This window comes from Protomyctophum parallelum (genome assembly GCF_964188405.1).
Source record: "Protomyctophum parallelum genome assembly, chromosome: 16".
In the NCBI taxonomy this organism is placed as follows: domain Eukaryota; kingdom Metazoa; phylum Chordata; class Actinopteri; order Myctophiformes; family Myctophidae; genus Protomyctophum; species Protomyctophum parallelum.
Genome location: NC_139711.1, coordinates 10,805,518 through 10,823,402, shown reverse-complemented (window position 1 = coordinate 10,823,402; position 17,885 = coordinate 10,805,518). Strand labels below are relative to the sequence as shown.

The 17,885-nt window shown below is 43.9% G+C and overlaps 1 protein-coding gene across 2 annotated transcripts in view; it reads right to left on the bottom strand.

Annotated features, from left to right (window-relative positions):
• fat2 (FAT atypical cadherin 2) overlaps window positions 1-17,885 on the bottom strand; it is a 101,808-nt gene that overhangs the window by 10,345 nt on the left and 73,578 nt on the right. For both annotated transcript variants that reach the window (XM_083786018.1, XM_083786019.1), the window contains exons 20-25: window positions 15,472-15,669; window positions 14,708-15,332; window positions 13,839-14,039; window positions 12,438-12,595; window positions 5,855-6,326; window positions 2,682-2,835 (exon numbers count right to left, since the gene is read on the bottom strand). In XM_083786018.1, coding sequence (XP_083642144.1) covers window positions 2,682-2,835; window positions 5,855-6,326; window positions 12,438-12,595; window positions 13,839-14,039; window positions 14,708-15,332; window positions 15,472-15,669 — 1,808 coding nt within the window. The remainder of the gene's footprint in view (window positions 1-2,681; window positions 2,836-5,854; window positions 6,327-12,437; window positions 12,596-13,838; window positions 14,040-14,707; window positions 15,333-15,471; window positions 15,670-17,885) is intronic.

Below are 17,885 nucleotides of genomic sequence, written 5' to 3'. Positions count from 1 at the left end.
TTCAGATTCATTTGGGTGCGTTTATTTCAGCTTTTGCAGTGATAGATCAATGCCAAATACAGCAGTTTTCCACTCACTGTTCTGACTATAGCTGTCCTGCAGCAACATCCCTTTGGGGCATAATTAAAGTCAACAAACAGGCTCAATATAAAAGAAAAGTTTGTCCCCTTTTCTTTTATATTGAAGGCTATGGGTTTAAGCCCCCGCCTCACGGACAGCTCTCAGCGGGTAAATGGGGCTGGTCAAGGTCTCAGGTTCCAACTGCGACATTTTTGATTCCCCCCCCTGGACCCCCCTGGGGTTTAAGAGGATAATACATGCTAATTTACAGCAGTAAAACAATTACACACAATTTGTGTGTATCATGAGCAGATGTTCAATATGTCCAGTTGGGGACATGCTGTTGAGGTCAGTTTGAAGGATAAATGTACAGTATGGACACATTGGACAGCATTTATATTATTATATTATATTATTAAAATATAATATGCTGGGCAGAAACCTTGTATGTCTCAAAGCATTACTTTTCAGGAAATGGAAATGTTTCTAATGTAGTTATTCATTTTAGTCACAAGCTCTTGTTTTTACAGTGTATACTTTCCATTGGTTAAATATTTATAATAAAACCCACAGAAAGACTTCAACCTGGCATCCCAAACCATTATAAAAGCAAAGGTTTTCAGTAGTAGCTACAATATCAGATCTACAAGCTCACAACACAACATATTGTGAGCTTGTAGATCTGATATGTTCGCTATACTTCTGTAACTGACATGATACTGAAATTATATTGACTATACTGACCATGATACTGACCATGATACTCCCAGAAGAAGAGCTTTCCAGGTCGAAACGTTGGTATCAATCAATGATCCTGCATCGTGGCTATGAGCCTTTTTCCTTACTTCTAGACTAATTTACCAAGGCCAGCAGCACTTCATCATTGATGAGGTGTTCAGTATTGAACGCACCGGAGCCGAGGTTGAGAAACGGTGCTCTGACAGACCGTCACATGTGACCTTCTCTGTGTTGTTGCATGCTCAACGTGTCACCCAAGGGTAAACACAATCCATGCCATTGTCGAGATATCTCGAGAAAGCTATTATTATCATCTTCGCCATTCACGAGAACACAAGATTTGATTAAAGAGCATTAATCCAGCTTTAAAAATAATATTTGTTACCGTATTTCCATAGCTGGACCCATGGGACTCCCATGGTAGAAACAGCCTACATCCCAATCCTCAGTGCCCGCGCACGTGGTCATTACTGTTTTTAAAAAGTGCTTAGAATGGGATAAAGTATACGATGTTGGGAGCTTAATAAAACATTAATTTGAGGTCGCGCTAACCATAATAAAAGTCCGATCGGCAGAACACAGCCGTGAGCGACCCCGGCAATGAAGACAATAATGCTTCTTCTTTTCTGCTTATGTCGCGCATTTCACTGGCACTGGCCTCACATTACCACCTATGGTAACGGGAGGGAATGTGTTGATGCTTTTATTGGCACGAGGCTATGATGAGCACCAATGTACAGCACCACTATTGTGTGACAAAACATGAATTTCAGAAACCCCTGACCATAGAGAGCTAATTGCAGAGATCCTACTTGTGCAATTTGATTGGAAAGGGATATGCAAATGGTCAATAATTCCACACTTATGATGAGTGCACTTTGCAGTCTTTGTTCGTGATGTGACTGTAAAACCTTTGGGTCATTGTGTGTGTGTGTGTGTGTGTGTGTGTGTGTGTGTGAGTATGTCTGAATGCGTTATTTAGCAAACATGTCCATGTCTCTGTATTCTTGTGTGTACGTATCTAATCTAATATCTAGATAGATATCTGTGGTGCGTGCGTGCGTGCGTGCATGCGTGCGTGCGTTCGTGCGTACGTGCGTGCGGCATGGGGAGAGAAGGCATGGGGAGTGACGTTTTGCACTCCGTCCGTGTGTCCGTGTGTGTGTGTCCGTGTGTATGTGTGTTCCATTTGCATAACCATTTGCATATCCCTTTCCAATCAAATTGCACAAGTAGGACCACTGCAATACGCAAGGTGTTTCTGAATTTCATGTTTTGTCACACAATAGTGGTGCTGTTCATTGGTGCTCATCATAGCCTTGTGCTAATAAAAGCATCTTAGCCAATGTTAATTGGCTAACTTTGGCTTTCAAAGTTTGCAGGATTGGTCCGTTTTGAACAAAAAACCTCAAATCATGAACGCAATTTATGTGAAATCTTTCACCGACTTTCCTACTAGGCTGAGGAATATATCTCACCCTTTTCACATTGGCCTGTTACAGCACCACCAACAGGTGGATTTTTGCAAAACATACATTTTTGGAACAAAATGCCTCAAATCATCCAATTGCCATCCAAGGCGTAAGAAGAAATGTCACCCTTTTGTTTTCACATAGGCCTATTATAGTGCCACCAGGAGGCCACAACCTGATCTGCCCTAGTGGAGACCTGTGCCCCGAGGGGCACTTTATCTAGTTTAGTATCTATCAAGCACGCGCCCGCCCGCGTGCGTGCGTCCGTGTGCGTGTGTGTGCACGTGCGTACGTGCATGCGCGCGTGTGTGTGTGCATGTGTGTATGCATGTGTGCGTGTGTGCATGAATGCTTGCGCGAGCACAGATTAATTTGTAATCGTGTGTACGTTCATGTTTGTGCATGCCTTACCTAGCTTCGGCTACATCCTGCGAGCAGTTGCAGATGTAACCTTGAGCCTTGGGCACGCACAGCTCTCCGTGTGTGCAGGGCTGAGAGGAGCACGGGTTATCAAGCAGCTCACAGTGGGAGCCATGGTGGTTCCCTGGACACCTGCAGCGTGCCTCTGGAGAGGAAACACAACTCACGTCTGAGACAAGCATGTCAATTACTACTCACTCTCACTCCTAATACTCAGGGAAAACACACAGCCCGTATTATTATTACGTAGTGGTGGTCAGAACGGGGGAGCTTCCCCATAACTCTGAGATTGTACAAATGAACCCGTGAAGGCCAATTCACAGTCCAGTTCGGTGAAGAGGTGACAGCCGGAAAAATACGACGTGACGTCACTCCGCGGTGGTCACCGCTCACACAACACATCTCTCCGTTTTTACTAACAAACGGTGGTCACTTCTTCACCGAAAACTGGACAAATTCCATTTGTAATTCCCCTCAAGTAACCCAGAGGGTTACCCAACTTTCAGAAACAGTGGGGTATAGTGGCAGTAGCATCATATTGAAGCAGTATTATTGGTATTATAGGTATGGTGTTGCCCATGCTCAGTTGCCTTCTAGGCCGCACATGAAGCCTGTGTGCGGCATAGTGTTTGATTGTTGTGTTGTATATATATATATATAAATATATATATATACATAAATATATGTCAATTGTTTTGAAAATACTTCTTTGTACTGTAAAAGAAAATCAATAAACATAATATGTTTATTGATTATGTTTAAAAAAAAAAAATTACATTTCAGAATGGTAGACCTGAGGCCTAAGGCCTACCATACCAGGCCTCAGGCCTGAGGCCTACCATTGTGTGGCACATCTATGCACATAATGTCTATGTTCACAGGCTTCATGTGCGGCCTAGAGGGCAACTGAGCATGTTCAACACCATACCTCTTACACCATGGTGTAAGAGGTGTCCTTTGGGAAACCGGGCCATTGTCTATTTGAAATACGTTTTTTTGTAATATCCACAGGCTGACAAACAGCTAATGTTCTGGACACTTCATTGTATTTCACACACGTTCTATTTGCAGTGTACTATGTTGTACTGCTGCTGCTATACTATCAATAATAAGAAGAACTAATCCCAAACTACAGTAAGACTTGGGGCCGCAACTGGCACTACAGATCTAATAGCCCATGGCAGAAAAGCTAATTAACAGCATAAAATGAGCTCCAATACCAACCCACTGAGGAGACAAATGCATTAAACAGCATGTAATCTAAATCCTCATCCAGCGATTGGACACCTCACTGTAGCTAAATGCTACTGTGGGTTGTTGCCAAGTTGTCTGGGGTTATCATTGTGTGTGTGTGTGTGTGTGTGTGTGTGTGTGTGTGTGTGTGTGTGTGTGTGTGTGCATGCCTCTGAACCTCGGCACAGCATGCTACTATAGAGTAGACAACAAAGCCACGCCCCCTGGATCACAGAAATGTTTTTCCCGCTCAGACCCCCACAGACTTCGTTGTGCATTATGTCTCGCACTGAAAATAGCAAATCTACAAACTCACAGCTGTGAGCTTGCAGATATATAACAGTATAGGCCATTTCTGATGTGAGACACCAGCGTGCAGTATAATTATCAGGCGTTATAGGCTATAGGTCTGCACAGGCCATGCATTTTCAAACCATGGTGAGCTCAAATGCAAGGGAAAAAAACTAACACAACAACGCCAATGAATGGAAGAAAGCAAATCCAAGGCTTAGGTGTGATGTGCAACAGATAGGATGGAGGATTGTATTTTCCTCATGGGAGTTTGTCATTGGGGAAATAATATATGCATTTGTTGCTCAGCAGCGTGTTTTACAACTGTGCCTGAACGTAACTGAACGTGTATGTGTGTGTGTGTGTGTGTGTGTGTGTGTGTGTGTGGGGGATCCACATATCGATGTCATCAGATTAACCAGCAGAATATTACTATTGTTCGGTACTGGCTAATACACAGCCTCTAGTAGGACACTAGGATGCTTCTTACCGCAGTATAAAGAGATTAGGTCGGGGGTTTTTTTTGCAATATATATCATAACAAAAGATGGTAAAGATCATTCCTTCACAGTCAAGAAATAGATACAAGAATAAATACATTAATAAAAGCAATTAAAAGCAAATTAAATCAGCAGAGAGTGATCGACGTTTGCGCTACTGTATGCCGAATTGAAGTGGACTCACTCGGTCCCAGACTTTGTTTTTCTCCCTGGAAATAGAAACGCCTGGGTTTCCGAGGCTAGTAGGACACTGACAGCAGTGACAAAACACAAATGTGTGTGAGGAGGAATTGGGGAGAAAAATTGGTATGAAAATAAATAATAATAATTAAGAAAAACTAGTGAACTAGTGAATTTGTTTTTTTAAAGATTTTTTAAAGAGGACAATGGTGTGGCAGCTTCCAACGGAAGGTCATTCCACAAATCCGGGAGCCCTATATGGTAAATTCCCTTCTACCCTCTAGAGACTGAGAGTAAGTGAGTAAGTAAGTACATTTTATTTATAAAGCACCTTTCTTAACAAGGTTACAAAGTGCTGTATCGGGAAAATGTTTCAGAAATAAAAACGTTTAAAAACAAACGTTTAAAAACAAATTTGACAGACTCAGCGTTTTTTAAAGTGCAAGGTAGGGCGTTCCATAATGTAGGTGCAACTACTGCAAAAGCACGGTCACCCTTTGCCTTTCGCGAGGAGCGTAATACCTGTAGCTGTTCTGCAGATCTGAGGGCATGAGCAAGGGTGTAAGGGATGACAAATGATCCATAGGTAAACAGTGCAATGCAGCAAGAATAGAGCAAATGTGCTCATTATAAGAACCCTATAATGGAGTATTTTGTACAAGCTGGAGCGGTTGATTTAAACGATCTTGGCAATACTCCTGATTTAGTGATTTCACTGATAGCTGATTTGGTGATATTGTTCATTGGTTATAAATGTTTAGAGAAAATCGAAGATTACTCAAGAGATTTCTGGCCTCATTAGTGCATGTAATATGACCTTCTCATGACATATTCCACTTGTGATTGTTTTGAAGCTATACTATTTTGGGAATCAGTTACTAATATGTATTAAAGTATGATTTAGATTAGACAAAGGAATTTGAAGCGATCCTCCATGATTTATGCTACACCTACACTCACCTCCATTTGCGTCCTCTTCGCAGCTGCCTCCGTTCTGACAGGGGCTGTGGGTGCAGGTGTCTGCCTGGCCACAGCACTGATACACGCCAAACACCTTCCTGCTCCCGGACCCCGCCCACTCGCCGGCATCGCCCACCCTGATCTGCTCGCCGTTGAACTCCAGGCCCTCCAGGCAGCCAACGAAGTTAGCCGGGGACCCTTGGGTTGCGTCGGGTCGGACGGAATTTCCGTCGGAGTCCTCGGCCGGGGAGGCGAAGAGCAAGGCGGCGTGGGAGCGCATCATGCGGCAGGGCTGGCTGAGGACGGCCACGGCGGTGTGCTGCTGGTCCAGGGTCAGTTTCAGGGAGGTGGAGTTCACCTCCAGGAGGACGTGATGCCAGCGACCGTCTGATACAGGAGCAGCCCTCACCAGTAAGGAGCCAGTAGGGCTACTGCCACAGAGATACCTGAACCGCAGCTCACCGTTGGTCAGCTGAGGGAGGAGATGGTGGGAAATGATCCATTGGTTATTGTCGGTTGTTACAGTGTGGTCAATTACACTCAGATATAACGCATTTGTATCTAAACCGAACTGAAGGCTATACCTCCTGAACGTGTAATGGCCCAATTCCCAGTTAATATCATCCAATTGGTGCCTTTACTGACATTTTTGAGACCTGCTGTTGCCTGCAACATTCCCCTGCTGCATCAGCATTTTTCTTCCCTACACTGAAATATCATCAGTTTCTCAAAAAAGTCAATGTCAGCCTCCTATATACATATTGCCTGAATGAGTGAAACTCGGAATAAACAATTTTAAAGAAAATAAATGTCCTGGTCTGCCAAAAGTACAGTGGATAATGGCATATTGTGGCGCGATATGAGCTTGTAGATCTGCTATTTTTCAATAGCTAAAGCATAACATGATGCCAACACCAAAATGGGTGCCCGGTCAGAATGGGTTAAAACACACAAAAAAAGGTATTTTATAAAGCTGAATATTGATGACATCGTTTCTACACATTGGTTAATATATTATATACACTGCATAATACATCTTTTCGTGGCATATTTCCGCTTCATTACAAATTATGAAAGAAGAGCCGAGTGAACGTGCAGTTCATGAGCCGGATTCAAATGCATGACATTGCTACAGTAGAAGGTCTACTGCAGTGCATGTGCTATGCATGCCGAATGGCTCAGCAACGGGGACACACGCATTATGTTCACTCCTTCAGTTGTCCTGCAGCAAGCAAGCAGGTGTGATATGTTAGGGAGATCCCAGGGGCCTCGGGTTTGACAGGGGCCCCTCTCAAAAGATGCCACGGTTCATATATTTTATTGTTTAATATATAGGAGGGCTTTAATAGATAATAGGGCTCCGGTGCGTTTCTCCGCCACAGGGCCCATTATTGTAATGGGCCGCCTCATCTCTGTCTGATGCCACATTTATACACCCATTTTAAACATGTATGTATGTATACGTTTAGAATGCAAGTGGCGTCGCTTGCAGACATGTCATTTTCATATCGTTACGCTTTCAGTAAATGTGCAGGAAATAAACGCCAATAAGTGAACAAAAGTATCCATATACTGTAGATGTATTATTAAACATTATAGTATGCTGTCCAACGTTCTCTCACAGTACTAAAAACTACCGGTCAGTGTCACCATCTCATTCAATATTAACACGGTCTACTAGTCCCGCATGTCATATTTACAGTACACTAACTCACGTATGCATTCACACACACACACACACACACGCACACACACACACACACACACACACACACACACACACACACCCTCTCAGGAGAATTTCACTCTCCTCTCATGTACTGTAGGCTATTCAAATATTTTTACTGCATGCAGTACATTTTTTCATGTACTGCATTGCACCCCCCCCCCCCCCCCCCCCCCGCATTAAAATACACACACAGCATATATACGGCAAATTGGCTGTGTGACCCTGCTATGCTTTTACCGTAACCCCCCCCCCCCCCCTCCCTCCATGCATTATTGATACTCCTTGGTTCTATTCACTTAATTGCTGCAGGAGAGTGAGCCTCCTCACCAGTGGTGGAAAAGTAACATTGACAAAACACAAGTACATTTACTTAAGTACTGTATTTGTACTTCCAAATACTTTTAATTGTACGCCACTACATCTCGGATCCAAATATTGTACTTACTCCACTACTTATATTTTGTGTGTGTGTGCTCGCGCGCATGCGCGTGCGTGTGAGTGTGTGTCAGAGCTTAGCCACTTTCAACATGGTGTACTTACTGAGTCTAAGTGATTATGTTTGAAAAATGCAAAAAATTGCAAAGCTAGATGATCTACAAAGTAAATTCTTTGTGTCATTATTTTGTTTCGTTTTTCTGACAGAGGAACCAGCAGGTTGTTTGTACGGTCTCTGCCAGTGTGTGATATTTGATTCTTCACAACTGCTGAGACACCGCTGGGGTGATGAATGAGTTTGGTGAGGTTCCAGCAGAGGAAGCATAATAGCAAAGAGGACAAAGCGGCACTGCTGGTTAAGTTGCTATTACCGTACTTTAAAATTGGGACAAATGGACCAGTTCCAGTCATTTTCACACTCGGCCTTCGTTTGCGGTCGAAAACAAATGGGTCTAAAAATAGGGTGCAGGTTTTAAAAAGAAAAGTACATTTTCCATAATTGCACAAACTTCAATAATATCAAAACACTGCAGATCAACAAGCTCACAACGGTCGCTGTGCATCGTGAGCCTTTATATCAGCATTCTTTGCTATTCCTCATGCAACAAATTAGGCCTATGTAAGACCTACATGGTTAAGTTGCCTCAGAGATGTGTCAGGACTCAGGAGCAGCCACTGCCAGTGGGGGGAAACTCAAAATTAAACATTTTCTGTAAATTTCACGTTTCAAAGATGACAGGACTGGGGTACGTCTAGCTCGTCGTGCCACTCTACTTTTTCCACATTTCCCTTCATTTGACATGAAGTGGTGTGAAATTGGCGTCTGCTTTTGGCACAGGGTGGAGAGAGGCCCTGGCGAGTCTATGATTCCCGCTGGATTCTTTCAAGTGGACTTCTTTTAACGGTGTCAGTGGCAGTGCTTCCAGGCTAGTATTGTCTACTCCAAGCACCAGTTCAAATGCCGGTCAGTCCACCAGTGTCCCAAATCATCTCCGCTCTCTATGTTCTTTTTAATGTTCAATTATTCACGGCTGTCTCCGATGAAGCAGAGATGCGCTATATGAATAGAGTTGTATCAGTGTCGGGTCATCGATTGTGTCCACAATGCATGATGCATGTTGTCCATGTAAGCATCGACAGTTACTGTACTTTACCATCAATTAGTAATGTCTGAGTTGATTCACTGAGACAAGTGGAGTATGTATGTGTAAGACTATGGCAGCGTTTTGCACATGTGTGGTCAAACACAGAGCGTCACACACCCCTGCTGTCTCAGGCACACATTGGGACAGCGGAATGTGTGGAAGCACGGTGGACCAAAGGTTAGAGAGACGGACTGTTAAGTAAATAGAAGGCCACCGCTTCAATCCACACAAGGATCATGTCCTGTATAAATGTCCTAGAGGAGAGACACCAAATCCTAGTTGCTCATTAATTCAGCATATAGCGATAGTTCATTACAGGCACAGAAGGCAGGAGGCTTACCTTCTAATTATCTCTCCCCGGACCCCCTCATTCAATCGCTAACAGTTCATTCATACATACTCCCTCAAATCAGTCTGTCTGTTTCTCATTCGCGTCAAGCTAACTCACACACAGCCACAGTACAATCAGGCAGTCATTTTAAGCTATTCACTGTGTTCACTCTATACATGCCTGGCTGACACAGATGTACAGATGTCACCGTTGAAATTCCCTCCACCTCCCTGGCCTCCTCCCCCCGTGGCATTTAGTTCCGTTAATGGGTTTCTGTGATTATAATGTGATATGGTGGTATCTATGTGATATGTGGTGTATATGGCATGCAATTGAAAGGTGTTATGTTGTTGATGTAATATCTTTATCGTATGCTCCGCTCTGAGGGTTTGTGATCTCAGATTATAGTGTACAGTATGCTGCACAGGTAATCTGTAATGTCACATGAGCAGAGCCACACCGCCAAACTAAATGCAATAGCAATATCATTGCAATAAATGGTGAATAGTTAATCCTGAGCTGAAGTGTCTAAATCAATGAAGTGTGGTTGCAATAAATGGTAAATAGTTAATGCTGAGCTGGTTGCAGTTGGCAACCAGACTATAGTAATTGCCCGACTTTATTTCCTTCCTTTTTACTGACGTCACTTAACTTTATTCCGTATAATCTTTTTTTTTTTTTTGACGTCATGTGGGTCAATACATCATCATCATATGTCATCATCATTCTGTACTTAGCGAGCTAAGTGTGGTCGGTGCAAGCACACTTTGTCCCAGAATTGTACCTTTCTAGTTGTAACTGGGTACGTACTGTAAGTGTCTGTTCAACGATTAAATGTAAACAAAATGACATGCAAGTCATGTTTGTACAACGCGACTGAGGAAGTAGCAAATAATGATGCCCGGCAAAACATGCGGCGATGCGTGTGATGTAGTCAGTATGTAAACTGTATGCTTGTGCATCTGCATTCACCGCCACGTCTTGGAGCCGCTCTCCCTTGATGATTCCACATCTGAGCTGTCACTGCACAGAAAGAATGGTGTTTCCCTTTTTTCCCTGCGTCTCAATCTGCGCCTCAATCGTTCACATGCGGCTTCACAATTTCCATTTCAAAGGTGATAACGTGATGGAAGATGTGTGTGCGCGCGCACGTACACACACACACACACACACACACACACACACACACACACACACACACACACACACACACACACACACACACACACACACACACACACACACACACACACACACACACACACACACACACACACACACATGAATTAGCAAATAGGTCTGGGCTTAATTGTGCGCTCTCTTTTGTAAACTTTGCATATTGATGAGATGCGGGAGTTGATAAGGAATTAAGGTGTGCATGCCGGGCCTTCCTCTCAAGGGAGGGGGGGTGGATTGTGGCATGTATCTTGAGGACGTCACTATGAAGTGACTGCAAAGAATAGGTTGGTGATGGGGGGGGGGGTTCTCAGATGACCATGTTTAGCCATTCCTTTTGAAGCAATTTTCCCTCCCGAAAGAAACAGGCGGGGCACACTTTCACGCACATGGTAAACCAAGATCCTAAACTCCCAAGAGGTAGAACCTTGAGGGGGTGGGGGGACGGGACGGGGGATGAATGCCATTTTTGATGCTTCTCAGCGTCAAAATCAATGAACATTCTATCCATCGGGGGAGTGCCTGGATGTCACAAAATGAGGAAAAACCCACAAGGGGAGGCATTGCGTGTAATTTCAAGTCCAGATCTGCCTTTTTTTTCCTCCATCCGTTTGGAGAATTATTCATGCCTCTCAGAGAATACAATGATTCATTATTCTGTTTAAACTAGGCCCCTTTAATGTTTTACAGAAGACCTTGTACTCTGGCACCGAGATGATTCCTCTCTTCCTTCAGTGAATGGGGGGAGAAAAATAAAGACATTGATGAATCTGCAGAGGCCGCAAGCTTTTCATTCAGACCCTAGGAGGAGAAGTGCCGTTCCCACCGTTGCCATGGATTTTGATGGAAAGGGCACACGCGACTCAGAATGCACGCAGAGCCAGCACTCATCACAACAAGTAAGAAGGTCACCACCGATGAGCTGATTAACTTCAAAATAGGGGCAAATAATTTGATAAGAGAGACCGGTATCATTGGGGGTTTTTTTCTTCATAATCTGTCCAGGAATGTTCCCCCTTTTTCAAGGCAAGCGGGGATTAGCCTGGGATGTCTGATATGCAATCAGACATTTAGAAATAACCAGATGAAACACTACACTGCCCAGAGATGCATGCATTGATATTCTTCCTTGTGGTGATCCGTGGGACTTGGCAAGAGAGAACCATCAGGGTTGTGGGATATTTGAAGACAGCGGCTTTAGTTGTTTTGACTTTGTGGTCCTTTTCCAAAGCTGTCACTTTTCATTACTTGGCATTAAAAAAAGGAGATTGCTTTTTTCTTAATTTAACTCTGAGAATGCAGTGACCCAAATGAACCCTTACTTTTTAAATGATTAGAGTTAAATTAACACCGGATTTTAATGTGCACCATGGCAATAAAGTGAGGCTTTGTGGTAGTTTCAGAGCTACCAACCTGCACACATTTTGTGTACCAACCACGCAATTCTAGGCGTATAGACACCTAGAATTGCGTGGTTGGTACACAAAATGTGTGCAGGTTGGTAGCTCTGTAGTTTAACCAATTTGTGGCCTTACCAGATATTGTAACCAGACCCAGTTGTGACAGATCCGATGCCACGTGTCATACCATGCTCCCATTAAGGCCTGCTTTATGCAACACGGTCTGACACCGCTGTACGACAAAACAATAAATTGGTCATAACACTCCTCACAGCAGCAACGGTCCAGGTGAAAATGGTTGTTGTATAATACATTTTCAGGGCTAAAAAAAAAAAAAACCTTCTGTCATGATGCAGAGGAGACATACCTGTAAGGTTCCCCAGTCTGTGGAGCCGTTGGCAGTCATGATGAGGCCCTGTTCCTGGAAGGTTCTGAACCTCAGGGACAGCCGGAACCCCTGGCTGTCCTCGTCCATATGGTGGAGGTACTTCAAGTAGCCCTGACCGTCCAACCGCACTGCCGACTCTGAAAACCAATAGAAGTGTCAGCCATGGAGATCTGCTGCCTTTTCAAATAAACACAAAGGTTTAAGGGCAGCAAATACAAAGGTTAAGGACGGCAACCAGACTTTTTGACATATGTCATTTTTGTGTTAACACAATCCATGCCACCTGTTACAATAGAAACGCTGTTGGGTTGAAAGTTGCTCGGAGGGCTTGGACTGAATAATTATAGACTTAGCTCGCCATTCTGTGTTTTTCTTTTTAAGTAGACAGGGTATCTGCAATAACTTGTCCCATTTCAAACTTTCCACTGGCAAATCCTTAGATGTCTATATTCGTCAATGTAACACTATTGTCTTTGCTTTCTATCTCCATCAAATCTGACAGCCGAGTCTGGAGATGAAACGCAGAGTAAATTAAATCTCAAAGCCACGCAGTCAAAGCACTGTAGGAAAAATATATATTTCTCCTGTTTTGTTTGATCTTTTACTGGAAAAGGCCAAATTAATCACCTACAGCTCACCACAAAATTTAAACAACCACCTTTCTCAATAAACCTGAGGTCCTTTCCAAGTGCTTCTTGGCCATCTACCACTGAGTTTATGTGATTGCGTTTAATCACTTTATGGTCCATCCATGATGCAACGTGTTGCAATTTTCAGAATTGAATCAGTGTGTGTGTGTGTAGATTTCTATTCCTTCCCCAAATCTGTCTCTTTCTTCCCCATACCTGTGAGTTGTGTCTCACGCACAGTAGCTCCTTATCAAATATTCATTAAGTGTCTTAAGGCCTGAGAAGTATCCGGTATAGTCAAAATACAGAGGCGATAACTTAGGTGAATGGAACATCTCTTGAATACATCTACTTCCAAGAGAGCAACTCCAGGTAAAGCAGATAATGTCATGCAGGGCCCGTAGATTAAGATGAGTACCTTTTGTACTTCTGTTGTGCCTAATCCCCACAGGAATGTCAGTACAAATCCCTGAAGACGCTTAGGAAGGGGGAGACCCGGGAGAGATGTCTGCATGCATATGGTGGTTCACTTGAAAATACTGTGAGCTCCATATCAATTTTGGATAAGACATTGTGTTGACATTGGTCTGAATCGATGCATAAATGCTTTCCAACTGGTTTGATCATAGCAAAGGAGTGGTCATCCAAACATATGTGGTGGTGGAACATCTAGTCAGAGTAGAAACATATGGAGAAGTGTACACGGATGCAATTGCACGCACACACAGCTCACAACAACACACACACCTACCATTACAGGGACAGACACTCTCCCAGACATGTTGCGGGGTGATGTAGCCAGCTCTGGCTGTTGCGTAATGGTTCAGCCTCTCCCCAGTTAGCCGAACAACGTTCCTGCAGCCTCGAGGAGGACAGCCAGCATCCAAACAGCCATTATGACTGACTCTCTGGATGTTCAGGCCCAGGGAATCCTCCATGTCAGACATGATGCCTGCAACAACACCGGGCAAACTTATTTACTGCAACGGGTGTGTGCGTGCGTGCGTGCGTGCGTGCGTGTGTGTGTGTGTGTGTGTGCACATGTGCCTATAGCTGATGCTTATCGCTCAATATTTCAAAAGTAGCAATGTCTAAAATCAAATTTTTCTGTGAGTTCCTTGCATATCTTAGTTATAACTACTGTAACATTTTTACTGATAAATAAAGGGAAGTGCAATGGAATATGAATATTAAAGTAGTTAAACTAGTTATACATCCATCCATCTTCAACCGCTTATCCGTAGTCGGGTCGCGGCGGCAACAGCTCCACCAGAGTGTTCCAGACTTCCAGAGACGTTCCAAGGCCAGTGAGTTGATGTGTTTCCTCCAACTGAGCCTTGGACTGCCCCGAGGTCTCCTCCCAGTGGGACGTGGGACTAGTTATACAAAGCACTATTTATAGATATCCTTTATGGTTAGTGATGAAAAAGTGACATACTGTACACTCTCTGGATCCATATATCCTTTCTATTTTGGATCAAATCCTATCAAATCCTTCCTGCTGTGCCACCCCTAATCTGTCTAAGCTATCCAAATGTCTATTTCAGCTTTTTCTGAACAGAAGTAAGGGAGGGGTGATAAAAAGGGAAAAAGAAAATAAACTACAGCTAAATTGCTCACCTGCCAGTCGGGTGGTAGGGACGGGGAGTGGCTGAGCGACCCCAGAGTGAGGCCTCCATATCAGCAAGGCCTCCAAGGCCGGGGAGCTAGCTAGCTGCTGCTGTAGGCTAGCCAGGTGCAGCTCCTGCCTCGGTATGCCCAGGGAAAGCCCCAGGGTGCGTTGGAGGCCCCTCCAGTGATCTCCCAGGAACTCCTGGGGGGACATCCCAACGAGCCGCAGCGTCAGCCCGGAGTCCAGCGCCCTCTGTTCCGCCGCCCACACGTGCACTCTGACTGCTGTCCAGATGCTGAACTTCCCGTCGCTCACGCTGACGTTGAGCGAGTAAGAGCCCGCCTCCAGGGTTTCGTCTGCCCAGATTTTACCGTCCGCCGCGTCCACGGAGAAGCGGCCCCGCCCCTCGGGAGTTTCGGAGACCAGGCTGTAGACCAGGATGTCTTGGAGGTCCTGGTCGGAGGCGTGGAGCTTACCGATGACTCGGTTGGCGAACAGCTCGCTGCTGGCGGCCGCTGTGGTGGTGATGAAGACTTCCAAAGGCACAACAGAGGGAGGATACTTGCTCTGCTCTGTGACGTTTATGTTGACCACACAGATGGACGAGAGGGGTGGGTTCCCGCTGTCTGTCACCTATTTCATATAATGATCATCATAATTATGATACCACTGTTTCAACAAACTATGCCACGACGGAAGAATTGACAGTAGCTACAATGAAGACGAGCAATTACTCTGAACTCTGAACAGGTGGGAGTGTTGCTCTGCTTACTTGTATTTTGAGTTGATGCTGTGGTTTCACTCTCTTCCTGAGTGGAGACGCGAGCGACAGCAGGCCACCCTGGTCCACGTTGAAACGACGGTCCTCGTTGCCACTGACGATGTGAAAGGAGAAGGGGGGCCCGTTCTGGGGGGTGTCCCTGTCAGACACCACCAGCTGCAGGATGCTGCTGCCTACTGACTCACCCTCCTGGAATAGAGAGAGATTGGATGATATCATAGCAGAAGATTATGCCGCTTGCTGTTGGGCAGAAACATTGTATATCCATGTTTCAACTTATTATGTGTTTTTCTTTAAACTCAGGATAATGCCCTATACTTCATGTGAGAGTGTAAGAGTGCCGCGCAAAAGTAGAAATTGTATTGATTGATTGTATTTTATTGATTGTATTGATTGATTGATTGAATACTTTATGTATGTAATCAGCCATTCGGCCAAATGTACTGACCTCATCACATTTGTGATGACGGGTAAGGCTGTTTTCAAGGAGTGTTTTTCGTGCAAAGCTAAAGCTTGAAATGGATTCAGAATCATGAAAAACCCCTAGTTTGACACATGCTACTTAAAGCATGATGAAATTTGGAAAACGTTGCCTTATGAACCCATTCTGGGTGGAAAGCCCTTTTAGTGTTTTACCCATTCAGGCCGGGAACCCATTTTGCGGTTCTGTACAGTATGTACAGTATTCAAAAATTTAAAAAATATATATTAAATAAAAAATTGTTAAGTTAAGTAAATATACGTTTTTCAGTCAGGATTTAGAAGGCGTTTTTAGAATGGGCCTTTGGCCTAAGGATAGGTTTTGTCTATGGTGTGGTATACAAAAATGAATAGAACCAAATCAATAGAAAAAACACAAATAAAAAGTACGGCATGACACCACAGGTCCTCAAGTTTGGGCCTGTGCCTCCCCGGCTAAATCCATTGCAAGCCAAGTTCTTTGGCCAAGCCAAATTTCCTGAAATGTAAGTTTCTACCCAACAGTACGCTACCATACTGTACCACACAGTGCCAAATCACTACCACAATGACTGTCACAAAATGTCTATAGATAAAACGGTGACGTTGGGCATAGCAGCAGCAGCACAGTTTAGAGGAGCTGGCCTGTGAATTAGATTATTGGATCGACAGGGACAAATCTGAATGGACAAAGTTAATGAGATTAAGCTTAACCTCCAACTACTGTATTCCAATGGAGTTGATTGGACAATTTCCACTGACCAATAGTACAACCACACTGGTCATACTGGGCAGCTCCAAAGTCATCGTTCTATTAAAAGATGAAGCTAAAAATAAAAAGGCCAAAAAGAAAGAAAATACCTCATTTAAATACATTCCAATTTAGTATATGGGCATCTTTGTCAGCTACTATCAATTAGAGTCTCGGGAGGGGGGTGGGGGGAGGACACATATACACATGTCTTATTCTCACATCATTACCTCACACACTGGATCAAAGATGCACATTAGTTCAGGACGTATAGATGTAAAATGATTAATTTCTATGCAAGGACATCATCCTATGATCCTACATAGATAATAAATCACAAGTTGAAAACTTGAAGAACTCCAGGTCTATAGGGGGAGAGCGTAGTTCGGTAGGATTCGGTAGGATTTTGGTTTATTTGGGCGCCATCTTACTGCCTACATGTAGGCTAGTAGGATGCTATGCTACTTGGCTGCCAGTCTGTAGTTCGTAAGTTTGCTTGTCAGTGACGCTGGTGTGTATACCGTCACTTCAGTACACCATTTTCCATCTCTCCTATCTTTGATCTTTGACAACTCTTCTACTCTATGGCTCTGGATCGACAGTGGTATTATTATTATTATTATTATTCGCCGTTAGGAAATGTTCGGGTGTTCTGATCTGAACCGCCTCCCCTCCCCTCCCCTCACATCAAAACAGTTCTCAACATCTTACTTGACGAGAATACATGTGGACACATATCCTTATGGAACCAGGGAGGGATTTTGATTACACTGTCATACTCGTTTGAGGACAGGTAGAGAGCAGAGCAATGTGTTTGGGTCTGGGAATGTTGCTGAAGGTTATGTTATTTACTTATTTTGTCAGATGACACCCAGATCAAAGAAACCATACAGCGTGTATTTAATTATTTGATATCTCCGACAGTCAACACACTGCAAGGGTACAACGGAAGCATAATTCTGATGGCCCGCGGTGGAATGGAAAAGTTAGGGTATCAAGTTTATGTTATTTTGTCATCTGACACCCAAACCATACAGTGTTTATTTAATTATTTTATATCTACAATGGTATACGTCTCCACAGTGAGGCTGGACAATGTAGCCTATACCAGCCTACTACTATAGCCTACTAGCCTACTGGTAGGCAGGAAAATGGCAACCAGAATAACCCGTTCTGAGCTAAACTCTTTCAACTC